We start from the raw sequence: 18,116 nt of genomic DNA on the forward strand, positions 1-18,116 counted from the left end.
TTAAAGAAGCTCATCATCACCAAGCCCTTATTATATGAAATGTTAAAGGGAGTTACCTAAGAAAAAGAAGATCAAAAATAGTAACAGTAAAAATGACAGCAAACTCACAGTTATTAACGACCACACATAAAACAAAAACGAGAGTAAACTAGGCAAACAAGTAGAACATGAGGGTTGTCAATAAGGGAGTGGGAGGGGGAGAGGGGGGTAAAGGAACAGAGAATAAGTAGCATAGATGATAGGTGGAAAATAGACAGGGGGAGGGTAAAAATAGTGTAGGAAATGTAGAAGCCAAAGAACTTATAAGTATGACCCATGGACATGAACTATGGGGGGGGAATGTGGGAGGGAGGGGTTGGGCAGGATGGAGTGGAGTGGGGGGGGTAAATGGGACAACTGTAATAGCATAATCAATAAATATATTTAAAAAACACACTGTTTTTAAAAATATATTTTATTGATTATGCTATTACAGTTGTCCCATTTTTTTCTCACCTTTATTCCCCTCCACCAGCATTATTACCCCCACCCCTTAGATCATGTCTATGGATCATACATATAAGTTCTTTGACGTCCACATTTCTTGTACTGTTCTTAAACTCTCTCTATTTTGTATCTACCATTTATGCTTCTTCTTCCCTGTAACTTTTTTCTTCATTCTTCCCTCATCCTCTTCCCACTGATAACCCTCCATGTGATTTCCATTTCTGTGATTCTGTTCCTGTTCTAGTTGTTTGCTTAGTTTGTTTACGGTTTTTTTTATTTGTTTGTTTTGTTTTGTTTAGGTTCAGTTGTTGATAGCTGTGAGTTTGTTGTCATTTTACTGTTCATAGTTTTGGTCATCTTTTTCTTAGATAAGTCCCTTTAACATTTCGTGTAATAAGGGCTTTGGTGATGATGAACTCCTTTAATTTGACCTTATCTGGGGAGCACTTTATCTGTCCATCAATTCTAAGTGATAGCTTTGCTGGTAGAGTAATCTTGGATGTAGGTCCTTGCCTTTCATCACTTTGAATACTTCTTTCCCACCCCTTCTTGCCTGCAAGGTTTCTTTGGAGAATTCGGCTGATAGTCTTATGGGCACTCCTTTGTAGGTGACTGTCTCCTTTTCTCTTACTGCTTCTAAGATTCTCTCCTTATTTTTAATCTTGGGTAATGTAATTATGATGTGCCTTGGTGTGTGCTTCCTTGGGCCCCACTTCTTTGGAACTCTCTGAGCTTCCTGAACTTCCTGGAAGTCTATTTCCTTTGCCAGATAGGGGAAGTTCTCCTTCATTATTTGTTTAAATAAGTTTTCAATTTGTTGCTCTTCCTCTTTTCCCTCTGGCACCTCTATGTCAGATGTTGGAACATTAAAAGTTGTCCCTGAGGTTCCTAAGCCTCTTGTCATTTTTTTGAATTCTTCTTTATTCATTCTGTTCTGGTTGAATGTTTCTTTCTTTCTTCTGGTCCAAATTGTTGATTTGAGTCCTGGTTTCCTTCCATTCACTGTTGGTTCCCTGTACATTTTTCTTTATTTCACTTATCATAGCCTTCACTTTGTCCTCTATTTTGTGACCATAGTCTATCTTTTCTGTGAGCATCCTGATTAGCAGTGTTTTGAACTGTGCATCTGGTAGGTTGGCTATCTTTTCGTTGCTTAGTTTTATTTTTTCTGGAGCTCTGATCTGTTCTTTCATTTGGGCCATATTTCTTTGTCTGGGCCCACCTGTTATGTTGTACGTGGTGTAGCCTTAGGTATTTGTCAGGATGGGGCAACCCACATAGCTGTGTTGTGGCACTGTGTGTGGGTTAGGGGTTTAAAAGGGAACAATGCTACTTGCTCAGCTCTCTGCAGGTTTTCAGTTACCTCCCCAGCTACTCACAAGCAAATTGTGCCCTTCTGGTGCTGATTCCCAGGTGGATGGGTTTGTGTATGTTCCTAGAACACTGTGACTCTCTCCAACAAACTCTTCTGTGAGGCAGGGAGTTTCTCCCGCTGCCACAACCCCCACAGACTTATAGTCAGAGGTTTTGAGGCTTTATTTCCCGGTGCTGGAACCCTCTGGGTTGCGTGGTCTGTTTCACTCCCTAGTTGTTCCTCCTGGTTCATCTGCAAGCAATTGTGGGACTGCCTGGTCCACCAGCTGCCTCCTTGCTATGTGACCTCTCTGCCTCAGCTGCCTATGTCCTATGCCCCTCCTACTGGTCTGGATTAATGTTTCTTCTTTAACTCCTTAGTCATCGGACTTCCATACAGTTTGATTTTCTGGCAGTTAGGGGTTTTTTTCATTTTTAAATTTGTTGTTGTCCTTCTTTTGGTTGTGTGAGGAGGCAAAGTGTAACTACCAATGCCTCCATGTTGTCCAGAAGTCACTTGTGTTTGGAATTGTTTACTGTTTACTCTTCTTTGTTTATATAGCAGCCACTTCAGTCAAGATACTGAATAGTTCCTTATCACAGGGTCCTGTGTGTTGCCCTTTTATAACACCTGGCTGTCTTCGAGCACTTTATTTTTCCTCTCCTATTTCTAATCCCTGGCAACCAGTAATCTTTCCTCCATTTCTAAGATTTTGTCATTTCAAAAATGCTATATAAATGAAAGCATACATTTGAGATGGACTGTTTTTACTCAGTATAATTCCTTTGAGATTCATCCAAGTTTGTTTGAATCAACAGCTTATATTTCCTTTTTATTATTTATTTTTTTACATTTGTTAGAAAACCCCTGTGTAGCTTAAAACTTAGTTTCTGTTTTGTTTTCTTGTCTATCTATTTTTAAAATAAATATATTTGTCTTAAATCTAGGTGACAAAACACGACCACCTTCCTCAAGCCCCTCTACAATTATTCGCCGCACTTCCTCTCTGGATACACTTGCTGCTCCGTATCTTGCAGGGCAGTGGCCTCGTGATAGTCATGGGCAAGCTGCTCCGTGCATGAGAGACAAAGCTACACAGGTAGGTGTATTAAAGGTTTTATCCTGAAATGTTTTACACTGAAACTATTCCTTCCTTCCTTCCTTCCTTCCTTTCTTCCTTCCTTCCTTCCTTCCTTCCTTCCTTCCTTTCCTTTCCTTTCCTTTCCTTTCTTTCTCTCATTTATTTTTAGAGAGAGGGAAAGAAACATCAATGTGTGGTTGCCTCTTGTGTACCCCCTACTGGGGACCTGACCTGCAACCCAGGTATGTGCCCTGACTGGGAATCAAACCAGCGACCCTTTGCTTTGCAGTCTGGTTCTCAATTTATTGAGCCACACCAGCCAGGGTTGAAACCATTTCTTATAATATTATTAATCTAGTCTGTGATCAAAATTCTTAAAACTTTAGTGTGTATTGGAATAACCTGAGAAACTTATCAAAAGTGTGGATTCATTCCCAGCCCTGACATCCAGATATTTTGTAGTAGATTTTGGTTGAGGCTTGGGAATGTGCACTTTAAAACAGTTCCCAAAGTAATTCCCGTTCATGGGCATAATTTATGGACATACTTCTCCTGCTTATTCTTTATAGTTTAGAATATCACCATATTTTAATATGGAATTTGGACTTAAAAATTTGTAAGAGTAAGAATTACTTTACTTTCCACCTAATTTTCTACATCAGGTCCTTTTAATACTGTCATTTCATTATGATGTTGATTAGATGTTGTAGAAACTTAATTCTTGTTTATATCAATTAAACTATGGTAAAATTGGTTTTGTTATACGTCATTTCACTTAAAGTCACAGAACCTGTATGACATTAAGTGAATATGTAACTGCATTTTTGTGCCAAAAATCTTTATGTGTTCTTAGATGGGGATTACATTACTTTGCTAAGACTATAGATGTGAATATCCTAACAAAGGGACTCTGGAAGCAAAGACTTTTAGATTTATAATTTTTTTTTTTACTAAAGGATCTTAAATTATTTAGATCTGGCTTCTGTTTTGAGGAAGTTTAGGTCCAACGTCATGAAGCCAGTTGATGACTACATCTTACTTTGGTATAGTTTCTTCCATAGCATCCATTATTATGATTAATTAAATATTTGTGTAATTATTTATTTAATGTATCTTATACTCATTAGATGGCAAACTCATTAAAGCAGGAACTCTGTCTGTCTTGTTTATTTCTATATTTTCATCCCTGCGACTTGGTACTGTACTTGACATAATAAACACTGAAGCAGTATTTGCAAAGGAATGGGTGAGCAGAAGAACAATTCAAGCTTTATTGCTAGTGAAGGATGAAAGTCACTTAAAGAATTAAAAAATTCTTTGTACTGGTTGTTAAAAATCAACTAAGGTACATCTCCTTTTAGACCTAAAATTTATACACTGATGGTTGCTTGATCCCAGCACTTTAATAGAGACTGACTGTTTCTGTTGATTCCCTCATATATGTGTGCTAGTTAATTGAGTCAGGTTTTTAAAATTTGAGAAAATATATGTAACAGAATTTGCCATTTTGACCATTTTGAAGTATACAATTTAGTGGCATTAATTACAGTTAGAACATTGTGCAACCATCACCACTGTCTACTTCCAAACTTCTTTATTCCCCCAAATAGAGACCCTGTAACTCCCTGTCCTTTCTCCAGCCTCTGGTATCCACTATTCAACTTTCTGTTTCTATGAATTTGCCTATTCTAGATATTTATACAATATATTTGCCCTTGTGTATCTGGATCATTTTGCTTAGCATAATGTTTCAAGGTTGATTCATGTTGTAGCGTGTATTAGAACTTTGTCGTTTTTCATGGCTGAGTAGTAGTCCATTGTATGGAAACACCACATATTGTTTATTCATCTACCTGTTAATTCACACGTGGGTTGTTTACAAATTCTGGCTATTGTGAATTATGCTGAAATGAACATTGGTATACAGGTATCTGTTTGCATCCCTGCTTTCAGTTCATTTTGGTAAGTACCTAGGCGTGAAATTGCTGGGTCATACGTTTAGCTTTCAGAGAAACTGCCAAATTATTTTCCACAGCAGATGCACCATTTTACTGGGAAGGTATTATCTATGGGGCAACCCATTATCCCAATCCCGTCTGTACTATAGAGCATTATTAAACATTCTCCAATTTTTTGTGTGTGGGTTTTGCCCTTGGAATCTAAAGTACACATTGTTGGGTTAATCTTCTCCATTTATGGGTCATGGAAGTTTGAACAAACTTCCTCTCTAAAATATGAATATTTATTTTATTTATTCCAATTTTCTTTTCTTCCCCACATTATAATGTGTGTTCAAGTGTTATTCTTCTGCTTCCATGTATTCTTAAAAAATGTGGTATTATTTGATATGTACAATGTTCATTTCAACAAAAGGTATTGTACTGTATAATTCATTAATTAACAATTTATTCAGCATTCTTTTAAAGACCTTCTAAATTACTCTGTGTTTATTCTGTTATTCTACCTACTGCATAGAATTCCATAGTTTGCATCTACCTCATTTTACTTAGGTGTTCCCATACGGATGAACATCCAGCGTGCTTTCAACACCTCACTACCATTCAAATGCTATGGAAAACACCTTTATATATGTTTCTCATGGATTTGGGTATATATTTTCTATTTTGCATATTCAGAAGTGGGATCATAGGGTGAACATGTACATCATTAGACAAAATATTGCTACAAACTCTCCAAAATTACTTCACCACTATCAGTGCATGGGGATTCCCATCTCTCCCACAGCCCTGCAAATACTGAGCAATACTGTAGGTTTCTGATGTTGCTAATTTGATGGTGTAAACAGAGATCTTATATTAATTTGCATTGGTCTAATTACCAGTGAGTTTAAGTACAACTTTAATTGAAAGAATAGGTATTTATATGTGTGCTTCATTTATTGATCTGTTTAACTCAGCATTTTTTAAAGACCATCACATATTACTCTTTATAAATGTATGAGATATAAAAATACATTTTATTTTTAGCATTCCAAGTACGTCCCTCGATTTTCCACACATTAATTTTTTAATATATTTTATTGATTATGCTGTTACAGTTGTCCCATTTCCCCCCCCTCTATTCCTCTCCACCCTGCACACCCCCTCCCACCTACATTCCCCCCTTTAGTTCATGTCCATGGATCATACAGGTAAGTTCTTTGGCTTCTCCACTTCCTATACTATTCTTAACCTTCCCCTGTCTATTTTCTACCTACCATTTATGCTACTTATTCTCTCTAACTTTTCCCACCCCTTTCCCTCCCACTCCCCCCACTGATAACCCTCCATGTGATTTCCATTTCTGTGATTCTGTTCCTGTTCTAGTTGTTTGCTTACTTTGTTTCTTTGTTTTTTTAAGTTCAGTTGTTAATAGCTGTGTCTTTGTTGCCATTTCACTGTTCATATTTTTGATCTTCTTTTCCTTAGATATTTCCCTTTAACATTTCATATAAGGGCTGGGCGATGATGAACTCCTTGAACTTAACTTTATCTGGGAAGCACTTTATCTGCCCTTCTATTATAAATGATAGCTTTGCTGGATAGAGTAATCTGGGATGTAAGTCCTTGCCTTTCATCACTTTGAATACTTCTTTCCCACCCCTTCTTGCCTGCAAGGTTTCTTTGGAGAAATTAGTTGTCTAATGAGAACTCCTTTGTAGGTAACTCTCTCCTTTCCTCTTACTGCTTTTAAGATTCTCTCCTTATCTTTAATCTTGGGTAATGTAATTATGATGTGGCTTGATGTGTTCCTCCTTGGGTCCCACTTCTTTGGGACTCTCTGAGCTTCCTGTACTTCCTGGAAGTCTATTTCCTTTCCCAGATTGGGGAAGTTCTCCTTCCTTATTTGTTCAAGAAAGTTTTCAATTTGTTGCTCTTCCTCTTCTCCTTCTGGTACTCCTATAATTTGGATGTTGGGACGTTTAAAGATGTCCTGGAGGTTCCTAAGCCTCTCCTCATTTTTTTTTTTTGAATTCTTGTTTCTTCATTCTTTTCTGGTTGAATGTTTCTTTCTTCCTTCTGGTCCACACCGTTGATTTGAGTCCCAGTTTCCTTCCCACCACTATTGGTTCCCTGTACATGTACATTTTCCTTTATTTCACTTAGCATAGCCTTCATTTTTTCATCTAATTTGCGACCAAATTCAGCCAATTCTGTGAGCATCCTGATTACCAGTGTTTTGAACTGTGCATCTGATAGGTTGGCAATCTCTTTGTTGCTTAGTTATATTTTTTCTGGAGCTTTGATCAGTTCTTTCATTGGGGCCTTTTTTTTTTTTTTTTTTTTTTTTATCTCAGCGGGCCTGTTATGTAGTAAGGTTCAGAGCCTTAGTTGATTACCAGGGCGGGACAACCCACTTTACTGCATTGTGACGCTGTATTTGGGGGAAGGGTCTAGAGGGAACAATGGCACTTGCTCAGCTCTCTGCTGGATTTCAGTTACTTCCCCTGCTACCTACAAGCAGAGTGGGCCCATCTGGTGCTGATTCCTGGGTGGGTGGGCTTGCTGCCGCCTCAACCCCCACAGGTGTTTTCAGTCGGTGGTTTGAGGCTTTATTTCCCTGCACTGGAGCCCTGGGTTGAATAGTGGGTTTCCCTCCCCAGTTGTTCCTCCCGTTTTATCCGCACGTGAATGTGGGACTACCGGCTCCACAAGCCGCTGCCTCTGTCAGCTGCGGCCTTGCCCACCTTGGTCCTCTAGCCACCGCCTTGCAGTGAGTCTTCACTGCTGGGCTGCCTGTCTCTGCCTCTCCTAATGGTCTGGATGAATGTATTGTCTTTATCTCCTTGGTTGTCAGACTTCCAAACAGTTCGATTTTCTGTCAGTTCTGGTTGGTTTTTGTTTTTAAATTGTTGTTCTCCTTGTTTTGGTTGTGTGATGAAAGCACAGTGTTTCTACCTACGCCTCCATCTTGGCCGGAAGTTTAATTTTTTTTCGTAGAAGAGAAAGCCTTAACTTTATGAAGTAAAATTCAACAATTTTCACTCTTAATTTTATTTTTAGTCCATCAATTGTATACAGTTTGTGGTACAGTAGCAACAATGTGCAAAAGAGTAGAACAGTAGTTTGTGCTGTCCACCTCCAACCTGGACATGCCCATTCCTATCCTCAAAGAGGTGGAAAAACCAGAATCCCTGTCTGGTAGTATTTGACTTAGTGACGGGCCCCAGGGAGGGGCATAAATACATTTAGGGCTTACTGGTTAACTGGAACAGGTTTGTGTGCATGGAGAATGGGGGAAGAACCCAGCATAGACCATTTCTAAGTAAGACTCTAGAATTCTACAATAATTTGGAAATTTAGTTTGAGAACTAATTCTTCACTAATAGGTCATAAAGATATCTGACTATATTATATTCTACCAACTTTGGAGTATTTTGCATTCAGGACTTGTGAATAAACCTTCACTTTTCTCTTTCAAAAAGGGTATAGATATTTGTAATCATTTATTGTACCATGTAATAGTAAAAAATAAGTTCACTAATTTTCTTTAAAAAATCCAGCTAAAATTTCACTAGAAATTTACAGGTTATAGAGTAATGTACAGAGACATGTTTTTATAATAATAACTCATCCCATGCCACTCCAGTTAATAGAGACACTTTTGTAATTTTTAAGAGTTTTTAGAATTTCACTGTAGAATTCCTGTATATTCTTTCTTTAGCTAATATTTAGCTATTTTGTAGATTGTGTTTCTAAAATGACACCATTCATAATATTTGTTTGTTGCTTGTATAAAAATGGGATGTTTGCGTGGCTGGTGTAGCTCAGTGGGATGAACACGGGCATGTGAACCAAAGGGTTGCCAGTTCAATTCCCAGTCAGGGCATGTGCCTGGGTTGCAGGCCAGGTCCCCAGTTGGGGACGCGGGAGGGCAAGTACACACTGATGTTTCTCTCCCTCTCTTTCTCCTTTCCTTTTCTTCTCTCTAAAAATAAAATCTTTTTTTAAAAGGGGGTGTTGTTGATATTTTTAATATTTATTTTCTGTTTAGATATTGTACCTCACTAAATTTTGGGGTTACCTCTAATGGTTTGCTTTTTATTCTGTCAGTTTTTAAGGTAGAGATCATATTATCTGAAAAAGAAATTGCCTGTTTCCTTTAAATCCTTATAATTTTTATTTATATATCGATACCTAGAAAAGTTTATGAGCTCTCATTATTCTCAATATTTTTTTATTTTTATTTTTTGTATACAATCATATAATCTACAAATAATTACAATTATTTCTTTAATTTTTATTTCTTTTTCTCTTATTTTTGCTTTACTGGATTAGCTAAGACTTGGATTATTTTATTAAACAGTGAAGAATATAGTAGTTAGACATATTGTTTTTGATTGTCACTGGAATGCTTTTAGTACTTCAAAATTAAATATATCATATGTAGGCTGTATGACAACATATTGGAAGTTTCCTTCAATTCTGAGTTGGTAGTGTTTTTATCAGAATGTATGTTAAAATATATTGAATGCTTTTTTCTGTACCTCTGGAGGTGATTATATAGTTTTATTTTCAATTTTTTAAATTGATTAAGCTATTACAGTTGCCCCAGTTTTCTCTTTGCACCCTTCCTCCCAGTACTCCCTACTCCCTCTGACAATGCCCCATCCTTAGTTCATGTCCATGGGTAATTCGTATAAGTTTCTTTGGTAACTCTATTTCCTATGCTCGCTCTTAACATCCCTCTGCCTATTCTCTAACTACCAATCTGTACTTCTTAATCCCTTCATCTTTTCCCACATTCCTACAGACTCCCTTTCCCACTGGCCACCATCCCAATGTTTTCCATATCTATGATTCTGTTTTCTGTTCTGCCTGTTTACTTAGTTTTTTTAGATTCAATTGTTGATAGTTATGTATTTCTTGACATTTTAATTTGCATAGTTTTGATCTTCTTTTACTAAGTCTCTCTAACATTTCATATAATAATGGTTTGGTGATGATGAACTCCTTTAGCTTTACCTTATCTGGGGAGCATTTTATCAGCCGTTTGATTCTAAATGATAGCTTCACTGGATAGAGTAATCTAGGTTGTAGGTCCTTCCTTTTCATCACTTTGGTTTGTTGTTGTTGTATATTTAATCATTACTGTATTTTTTTCCCCATTGCCATTTAGTCCCCTTATCTCCCCTTCTTCAAAGCAATCACCACACTGTTGTCCATGTCCATAAGTGCATTCTTTTTTTGCTCAATCCCTCTACTATATGGTATTTGTCTATCTCTTACTGGCTTATTTCACTTAGCATAATGTCCTCTAGGTCTATCCATACTGTTATAAAGGGTAAAATGTTTTCTTTTTACAGCTGAGTAGAATTCCATTGTGTAAATGTCCCAGAGTTGTTTTATTCACTCATCTATTGACCGATAACTTGGGCTGCTTCCATATCTGGGTGATTGTAAATAATGCTGCAGTGAATATGGGGTGCTTATATTCTTTCAAATTAGTGCTTTGGGTTCCTTCTGATACATTCCCAGAGGTGGGATTGCTGGGTCGAAAGGCACATCCACTTTTAATTTTTTTGAGGTATCTCCATACTGCTTTCTACAGTGGCTGCACAAATCTACATTTCCACCAACAATGCAAAAGGGTTCCCTTTCTCCACATCCTGGCCAGTGCTTGTTGTTTGTTGACTTATTGATGATGACCATTCTGACAGATGTGAGATGGTATATCATTGTAGTTTGAATTTGCATTTCTCTGATGATTAGTGACGTTGAGCATCTTTTCATGTGTCTATTGGCCATCTGTATATTCTCTTTGGAGAAGTGTTTATTCAGGTCCTTTGTCCATTTTTTAAACAGCAGTTACTGGCATAAAAACAGACACATAGATCAATGGAAGAGAATAGAGAGCCCAGAAATAGACTGACACCTTTATAGTCAATATTCAACAGAGAAAGCAAGCATATTCAGTGGGCTAAAGACAGTTTATTCAATTAATGTTGTTGGGAAGATTGGATAGATACATGCAGAAAAATAAAACTAGATTGCCTTCTTATACCACACATAAGAATAAATTCCAAATGGATCAAGGACTTAAATGTTAGACCCAAAACCATAAAAATCTTAGAAAAAAACATAAGCAGCAAAATCTTAGACATTGCTTGTAGCATTTTTTTTATCAGCTATATCTTCCCAGGCAAAGGAAACAAAAGAAAAAAATTAAAAATGAGACTACATCAAATTAAAAAGTTTTTGTACAGTAAAGGAACCCATAAACTAAATAAAAAGAAATCCCACTGAATGGGAAAACATAGTCATTGGTATTATTTTTTTCTTTCTTCTTCTTAAAGCGAGCCCTTTAAACATTTCTTGCAATACTGGTTTGGTGGTAATGAACTCCTTCAGCTTTTTTGTAAGGGAAGCTCTTTATTTTGCCTTAATTTTTGAATGATAGCCTTGTTGAATAGTAATCTCAGTTGCAAGTCCTTGCTTTTCATTACTCTGAATATTTCAAGCCAGTCCTTTCTGGCCTGAAGTGTTTCTGTTGAGGAATCAGCTGACAGCCTTATGGGAGCTCCTTTGTAGGTAACTAACTGCTTTTCTCTTGCTGTTTTAAAGACTCTGTCTTTGTCTTTAATCTTTGACATTTTAATTATGATGTGTCTTGATGTGGACCTCTTTGGATTCATCTTGGTTGTGACTCTGTGCTTCCTGAACGTGTGTGACTTTTTTCTTCACCAGGTTAGAGAAATTTTCAGCCATTATTCTTCAAACAGGTTCTCTATCCCTTGCTCACTCTCTCCTTCTAGTACTCCTGTGATGTGGATGTTTTTATGCTTGATATTTTTTCAGGTTGCCTGCAACTCACAGACACTTCCACAGGCTGCAAGCCCAGTAGGTCTGGGTATCTGGGGTTGAAAAGATGGGCATAATGGGTCCCCTACTTGGGAGTAATGCAGTCAGGCATTCACTGAGAGGAAAGTAGCCTGTACTCCATAGCCACCACTCAATTTCTGCCAGAGTCTTCTAGTTCTCCTAGAAGAGGCGTGCTGTGGGTTTAGGTTGGGTGTAGCTAGCTTTCCCTTCTGCAGAACCAGCTTAGCTTGGCAAAGCCACTGGGCTCTGGAGGACAGATCAAAATAGTCTACCACTGGGGAAAATGCTGACCCAGCCTGCATTAATGGGCTAAGCACTTTGTCCTGGTCCCAGACAATAGCCTCCAAGGGACTCACACTCTGAATATCTCAGCTCTGAGCAACAATCCCTTCCCCTGGTGGAACTGAGCTCATTAGGGTGGGGTATCTGGGACTTGGAAGGGCAGATCCAAACAGACTCGCCCTGTGGGTGTTACTCACAGGCCTGTACATTGGGGGGGCGGTGAGCACTTCTTCTCAGGGTAGCACGGGCTGAGCTCGCAGGGGAGAAGGACTGTCTCCCTTGCGATGTAGCCATACAACCCAGCACCCACTTGTTTGATTCCTGGACAAAAGCTTCCCCAGGAGACGTGTTCCAAAATTCCTAGCTCTGTACAGCACTCTGATTCCTCTGCGCAGCTGAACTCAGCAGGACGAGGCTATCCAAGTGATCCAACAGGTTGGGTCAGGGGGTGCTAAGTGTACACTTGAGGTGGGGGAGTTGATCCTTTTTCCAAAGCCACAGAGTTTAGTCACTGAGACTCTGCCAAGAGCCTCTCCAGATAAAGAAGGCCCAAAATGTCACTGATGGGTGCAGCCAATAGACCACTACTAGGAACCCTACCACAGCAGAGAGGCCTTGCCAGCAGTCAGGGACCCGGCAGCACTCCCTAGGCTGTAACAGTAGGTTGTTCTTCCCTGGGAAGGTGGCATCTGGCTCTGTAGCAGACTCATTCGTCTCCCAGGCAGACTGAATCCCCATGGATTTTCACCACCAGATGCTATGCAGGCTCCTCCTCTTGTCTCTGTTACTCTGCGTTGGGGGGATCCCTGCATGGGGTTGAGACCCCATGCTCCTGGGGGAATGAAGTGTTTTGGTTATGATCTCTTTATTGAAGTTCTCACTGAGATCATTGAGCATCCCTACTACCAGTGTTTTGAACTCTGCATCTGGTAGTTTGCTTGTCTCCATTTTGGTTAGTTCCTTTTTTGGCATTCTCTTCTTTCATTTGGGACAGATACGATTTTCTTGTCCCCTCATTTTGGCTGCCTCTCTGTTTCTATATATTAGGTAGGAATCCTTTATCTCCCAGTTTTGGTAGAGTGGCCTTACATAGCAGGTGTCCCGTGGGGCTAAGTGGCACATTCTTTCTGTTCACCTCAGGTGCTCAAGGTGTGTCCTGTGTGGATCATATGTGCCCTCCTGTTGTATTTGAGCCTTGTTTGCTGTTGGCATATCAATGGGAAGGAATTGACCCTCAGCCTGAATGGTTTTGAGGACCGCCATGACTATTATGGAGAAGGTATTGTTCAAAGGCCTATTACCCTGTGGAGCAGGATTCACTTTAGTGGGACTCTGGTGTCCACCCAGTCTGCTTTTGAGTGTGTCATTTGTGGAACTGGTGCTCTGGTATGTGTGAAGTTGGGTACTGGATATGTTGATTCTTGGGCCTCTTGGGAGGTGCAGGCTAAGGACAGCCACCGCCTGTGCCTTGCTTGGGGCCACTGGTATGACCTATAAAGAGATTTGTTGGTGGTTGCCCCTTGTACTTGGGCATGGTGGTGCCTGAGAGAGGCCAAGCTGTGAGTCCTGGCTGCCACTAGTACCAAGTCTGGGTCCACTTCACAAGTGGTGCAGGGCACGTTGAGGCCAAATTCTGTATGTTTGGGGTTTGTGAACATTTGAGAGATTTTAGGAAAGTCTGCTGCATGAGGCAAGACAGGACATTTGTATGGTAAAGCCACTGTTAGAGTCTTGGTTCTGCCTACAAGTTGAGTGGGGTGGGATCTTAGGGAATCACCAGGGTAGAGTGAATGGTGTTAGCCAGGAGATAGATATGGTGCCTACCTGCATCTGCAGGGGGAGAGCTCAGCAAAGGAACAGTGGCCTCTGCCAGCATTTCTAAGAGAAAGCTGCACCTCTAGCCTTTGATGTAAAGACGGCCAATTTAGTACATTCTCATATAACTCTGGTACCTTTCTAGCTGCCACCCTAGCTTAGGAGCTCACAAAGTGAGTGAGTCTATAGCAGGTAAGTTTGTGCAGACCCTTTAAGAGGTGTGCTTGGGACTCCAGAAGCCCTCTATCCCACTCAGCCACAACCTCTGCTGGTTTTCACAGCCAGAAATTATGGGAACTTCTCTTCCTGACACTGAAACCCTGGGCTGGAGGACCTGATGTGGGACTGGGCCCCCTTGCTCCTCAGGAGGGAATTCTGCAGCCAGGATATCCTCTCTTCTGATTTTTAACTGTCACATGTGGGTGTGGGACCGCCCATTCTTCATCTTTGCCTCTCTCACCAGTCTTGATGTGGTTTCTTCTATATATTAGTTATAGGACTTCCGTTCAACTAGACTTCAGGCGGTACTCAGTGACGAATGTTCTGTAATTTAGTTGTAACTTCGATGTGGTCATGGGAGGATGTGAATACAGCGACTCCACCACCTTGACCCACATTTATCAATTTTTGTTTTGCTTTTTATTTTAACTTTTAGCATTTTAAAATTAATTTTCTACCATCTAATTTTTTAATTAATTTTCTTTTTTATAGCTTCCTCAATTAAAATCTTAGCTCATATGTTTTTAATCTGTCTTACTTATAAATAAATGCTTTTAAAGCTGTAAAATCCCCTATATGTGTCACTTTAGAATTATTTATGACCCCCTAGAAAAAATTTGTGCTTACCTATGTAAAAACAACGCATGGTAGTAAGATTGCAAAAACTAATCTTTAGTGACCATTGTTTTAAAATCTCAGATTATTTAAAATTAAACAAAAGCAGAAAGCAGAAGTGTGTGAGTGCAGATATGTACTTTTTTCATAGTCTATATCTGCAACCCCCTTCAGATACTGAGGCTGCATGTACAGATCACCACAGAAGATTCTTGAGGAGGATCTCAGTAATGGAAATTACTATCCCCTCAACTTGAGCCTACTGTGGCTGAAATAGTGTTTGTTTAGGAAACCAATAGGAATGTGCGTTAGGAGATAGGAAAACTTTATATTTATCCTATGTGGAGGTTGATAAAGCCCACCAATGGGAGGAAAAGTAATTTTTATAGAGAATAACTTGGTAACCAAAAAAGCTGGGCAAGAAAGGCCTGAAAGTTTTCTGAAGTTTGACTGTAAGTGATTAAATATCAAAAAAGGAACAAGCTTAGAAGAAGACATTATTTCTTGTATTTTAAATACCTGGAGACACAGCTACTTCTCATATATTTAGAACTTTCAATGAATATATTTGTGATACAAATAGTAAAAGCTGAATATGTAAGGAATTGATGGATGAATGAATGAATGAATGAACAAAAGAAACAAACTTGCTGTTTTAGGAGAAACTCCATGATAAATGCCTTGCATTTTGATTATTTTTAACTGTCACTGTGGCATCATTTTATGAATTATTATATGCTGGTGCTAGATTGTTTTTCTCTTCTCTTTGAGAACACTGAAAGTATGTATTTTTCTCTCCATTTAACTAAAGAAGACAAGAAAGATCAGAGACTATTTCCAGAGTTACTCATTTACTTAGCAGCAGAACCAGCACTTTGATTCCTTATTAGTGGTTTGTTAGAAATACATGAAAGAGTTCAGGAAAGGGATCGTTCCAGATGACATAGATAAAAAGCAAGACAGTGTGAGAGTTTAACAGAATGAAGACATTAAAAAAAAAAAAAAAAAAAAGGGTAAGAAACCAATTTCAAAGAATAAAGGAAATGGAGACTTCCGGCTAAGATGGAGGGGTAGGTAGACACACTTTGCCTTCTCGCATAACCAAAATAAGGACAACACATTAAACAAAAAAACAACAAAAAACCAAGAACACAGAAAATCGAACTGTGTGGAAGTCTCACAACCAAGGAGTTAAAGAAGAAACATTCATCCAGACTGGCAGGAGGGGCAGAGACAGGCAGCTGGGCAGAGAGGACTCATGCCAAGGCAGCAGCTGGAGGACTGGGGCAGGCAAGGTAGCGACTGGTGGACTGGGCAGTCCCATATTCTCATGCAGATGAACCGGGAGGAACAGCTAGAGAGCCAGATACACCACACGACCCAGGGTTCCAGTATGGGGAAATAAAGCCTCAAAATCTCTGATTGAAAATGCCTGTGGGGGTTGAGGCAGCAGCGGGAGAAACTGCCAGCCTCACAGGAGAGTTTGTTGGAGAGACCCACAGGGTCCTAGAATGTACACACTGGAATTCGCCCACCTGGGAATCAGCACCAGAAGGGCCCAATTTACTTGTGGGTAGCAAGGAAAGTGACTGAAAACTGGCAGAGAGCAGAGTAAGCGGCACTGTTCCCTCTCGGACCCCTCCCCCACATACAGCATCACAACGCAGCTACGTGGGTTGCCCCGCCCTGGTAAATACCTAAGTTTCCTCCCTTACTACATGACAGGCACACCCAAACAATCAATCAAAAAAAATGGCCCAAATGAAAGAACAGATCAAAGCTCCAGGAAAAAAAAAAAATACAACTAAGCGACAAAGAGATAGCCAACCTATCAGATAGGTTGTTCAAAACACTGGTTATAGGATGCTCTAGGAACCAAGAGTGATGGAAGGAAACCAGGACTCAAATCAAGGGTTTGGAGCAGAAGGAAGAAATAAACATTCAACCAGAACAGAATGAAGAAGCAAGAATTCAAAAAAATGAGGAGAGGCTGAGGAACCTCCAGGACATCTTTAAATGTTCCAACATCCATACTCTGGTTTCTCTTCAGATCATATAAATCTTTTGCCTTTTTAAATGTTCCAACATCCAAATCATAGGGGTGCCAGAAGGAGAAGAGGAAGAGCAACAAATTGAAAACTTTCTTGAACAAATAAGGAAGGAGTACTTCCCCAGTCTGGGAAAGGAAATAGACTTCCCAGGAAGTACAGGAAGCTCAGAGAGTCCCAAAGAAGTGGGACCCAAGGAGTAACACATCAAGGCACATCATAATTACATTACCCAAGATTTAAAATAAGGAGAGAATCTTAAAAGCAGTAAGAGGAAAGGAGAGAGTTACCTACAAAGGAGTTCCCATTACACTATCAGCTGATTTCTCAAAAGAAACCTTGCAGGCAAGAAGGGGCTGGAAAGAAGTATTCAAAGTGATGAAAGGCAAGGACTTACATCCAAGATTACTCTATCCAGCAAAGCTTTCATTTATAATAGAAGGGCAGATAAAGTGCTTCCCAGATAAAGTTAAGTTCAAGGAGTGCATCATCACCTAGCCCTTATATGAAATGTTAAAGAGACTTATCTAGGGAAAATAAGACCAAAATATGAACAGTGAAATGGCAACAAAGACACAGCTATTAACAACTGAACTTAAAAAAACAAAGAAACAAAGTAAGCAAACAACTAGAACAGGAACAGAATCACAGAAATGGAAATCACATGGAGGGTTATCAGTGGGGGGAGTGGGAGGGAAAGGGGTGGGAAAAGTTAGAGAGAATAAGTAACATAAATGGTAGGTAGAAAATAGACAGGGGAAGGTTAAGAATAGTATAGGAAGTGGAGAAGCCAAAGAACTTACCTGTATGATCCATGGACATGAACTAAAGGGGGGAATGTAGGTGGGAGGGGGTGTGCAGGGCGGAGAGGAATAGAGGGGGGAAACTGGGACAACTAATAGCATAATCAATAAAATATATTTAAGAAAAAGAATAAAGGGAAGAGAGGAGTGAAGAGAAATGTTGTAAGAGTAACAATTAGCTAAATCCCTTGAGGTTCATGTACATCTGAGAGGTTGTTTCTGTCACAAAGAAAAGAAAGAATCCCATTTGCTTAGCTAAAAGGATAAAGGGAATTTTGTGCTGACCTAGCTGAGAAGTCAGGGTCACTCAGGCTTTAATTAGAATTGAACTTGGACATTTCTGTGGGTCTTTTGTCTCTGCCTTTTTTAAAAAACATTTTGTTTCTGTTGTTTTCAGCTTTATTGAGGTATAATTGACAAATGAAAATTTTATATATTTAAAGTCTACAACTCCATGTTTTGATTTTTGTATGTGCTATGAAATGATCATGAAATTAAGTTAATTAGCATGTATATTACCTCACATAGTTACTTGTTTTATTCTTTGTGTTGAGAACACTTAAGTTCTACCCTCTTAACAGATTTCAAGTA

At 39.2% G+C, this 18,116-nt stretch overlaps 1 protein-coding gene across 1 annotated transcript in view; it reads left to right on the forward strand.

Annotated features, from left to right (window-relative positions):
* Nucleotides 1-18,116, forward strand: part of FAM117B (family with sequence similarity 117 member B) — a 105,363-nt gene that overhangs the window by 27,417 nt on the left and 59,830 nt on the right. The window contains exon 2 of the mRNA XM_053918949.1: nucleotides 2,788-2,939. Within this exon, the coding sequence (XP_053774924.1) occupies nucleotides 2,788-2,939 (152 nt within the window). The remainder of the gene's footprint in view (nucleotides 1-2,787; nucleotides 2,940-18,116) is intronic.

This window comes from Desmodus rotundus, chromosome 2, assembly GCF_022682495.2.
Source record: "Desmodus rotundus isolate HL8 chromosome 2, HLdesRot8A.1, whole genome shotgun sequence".
Classification (NCBI taxonomy): Eukaryota; Metazoa; Chordata; class Mammalia; order Chiroptera; family Phyllostomidae; genus Desmodus; species Desmodus rotundus.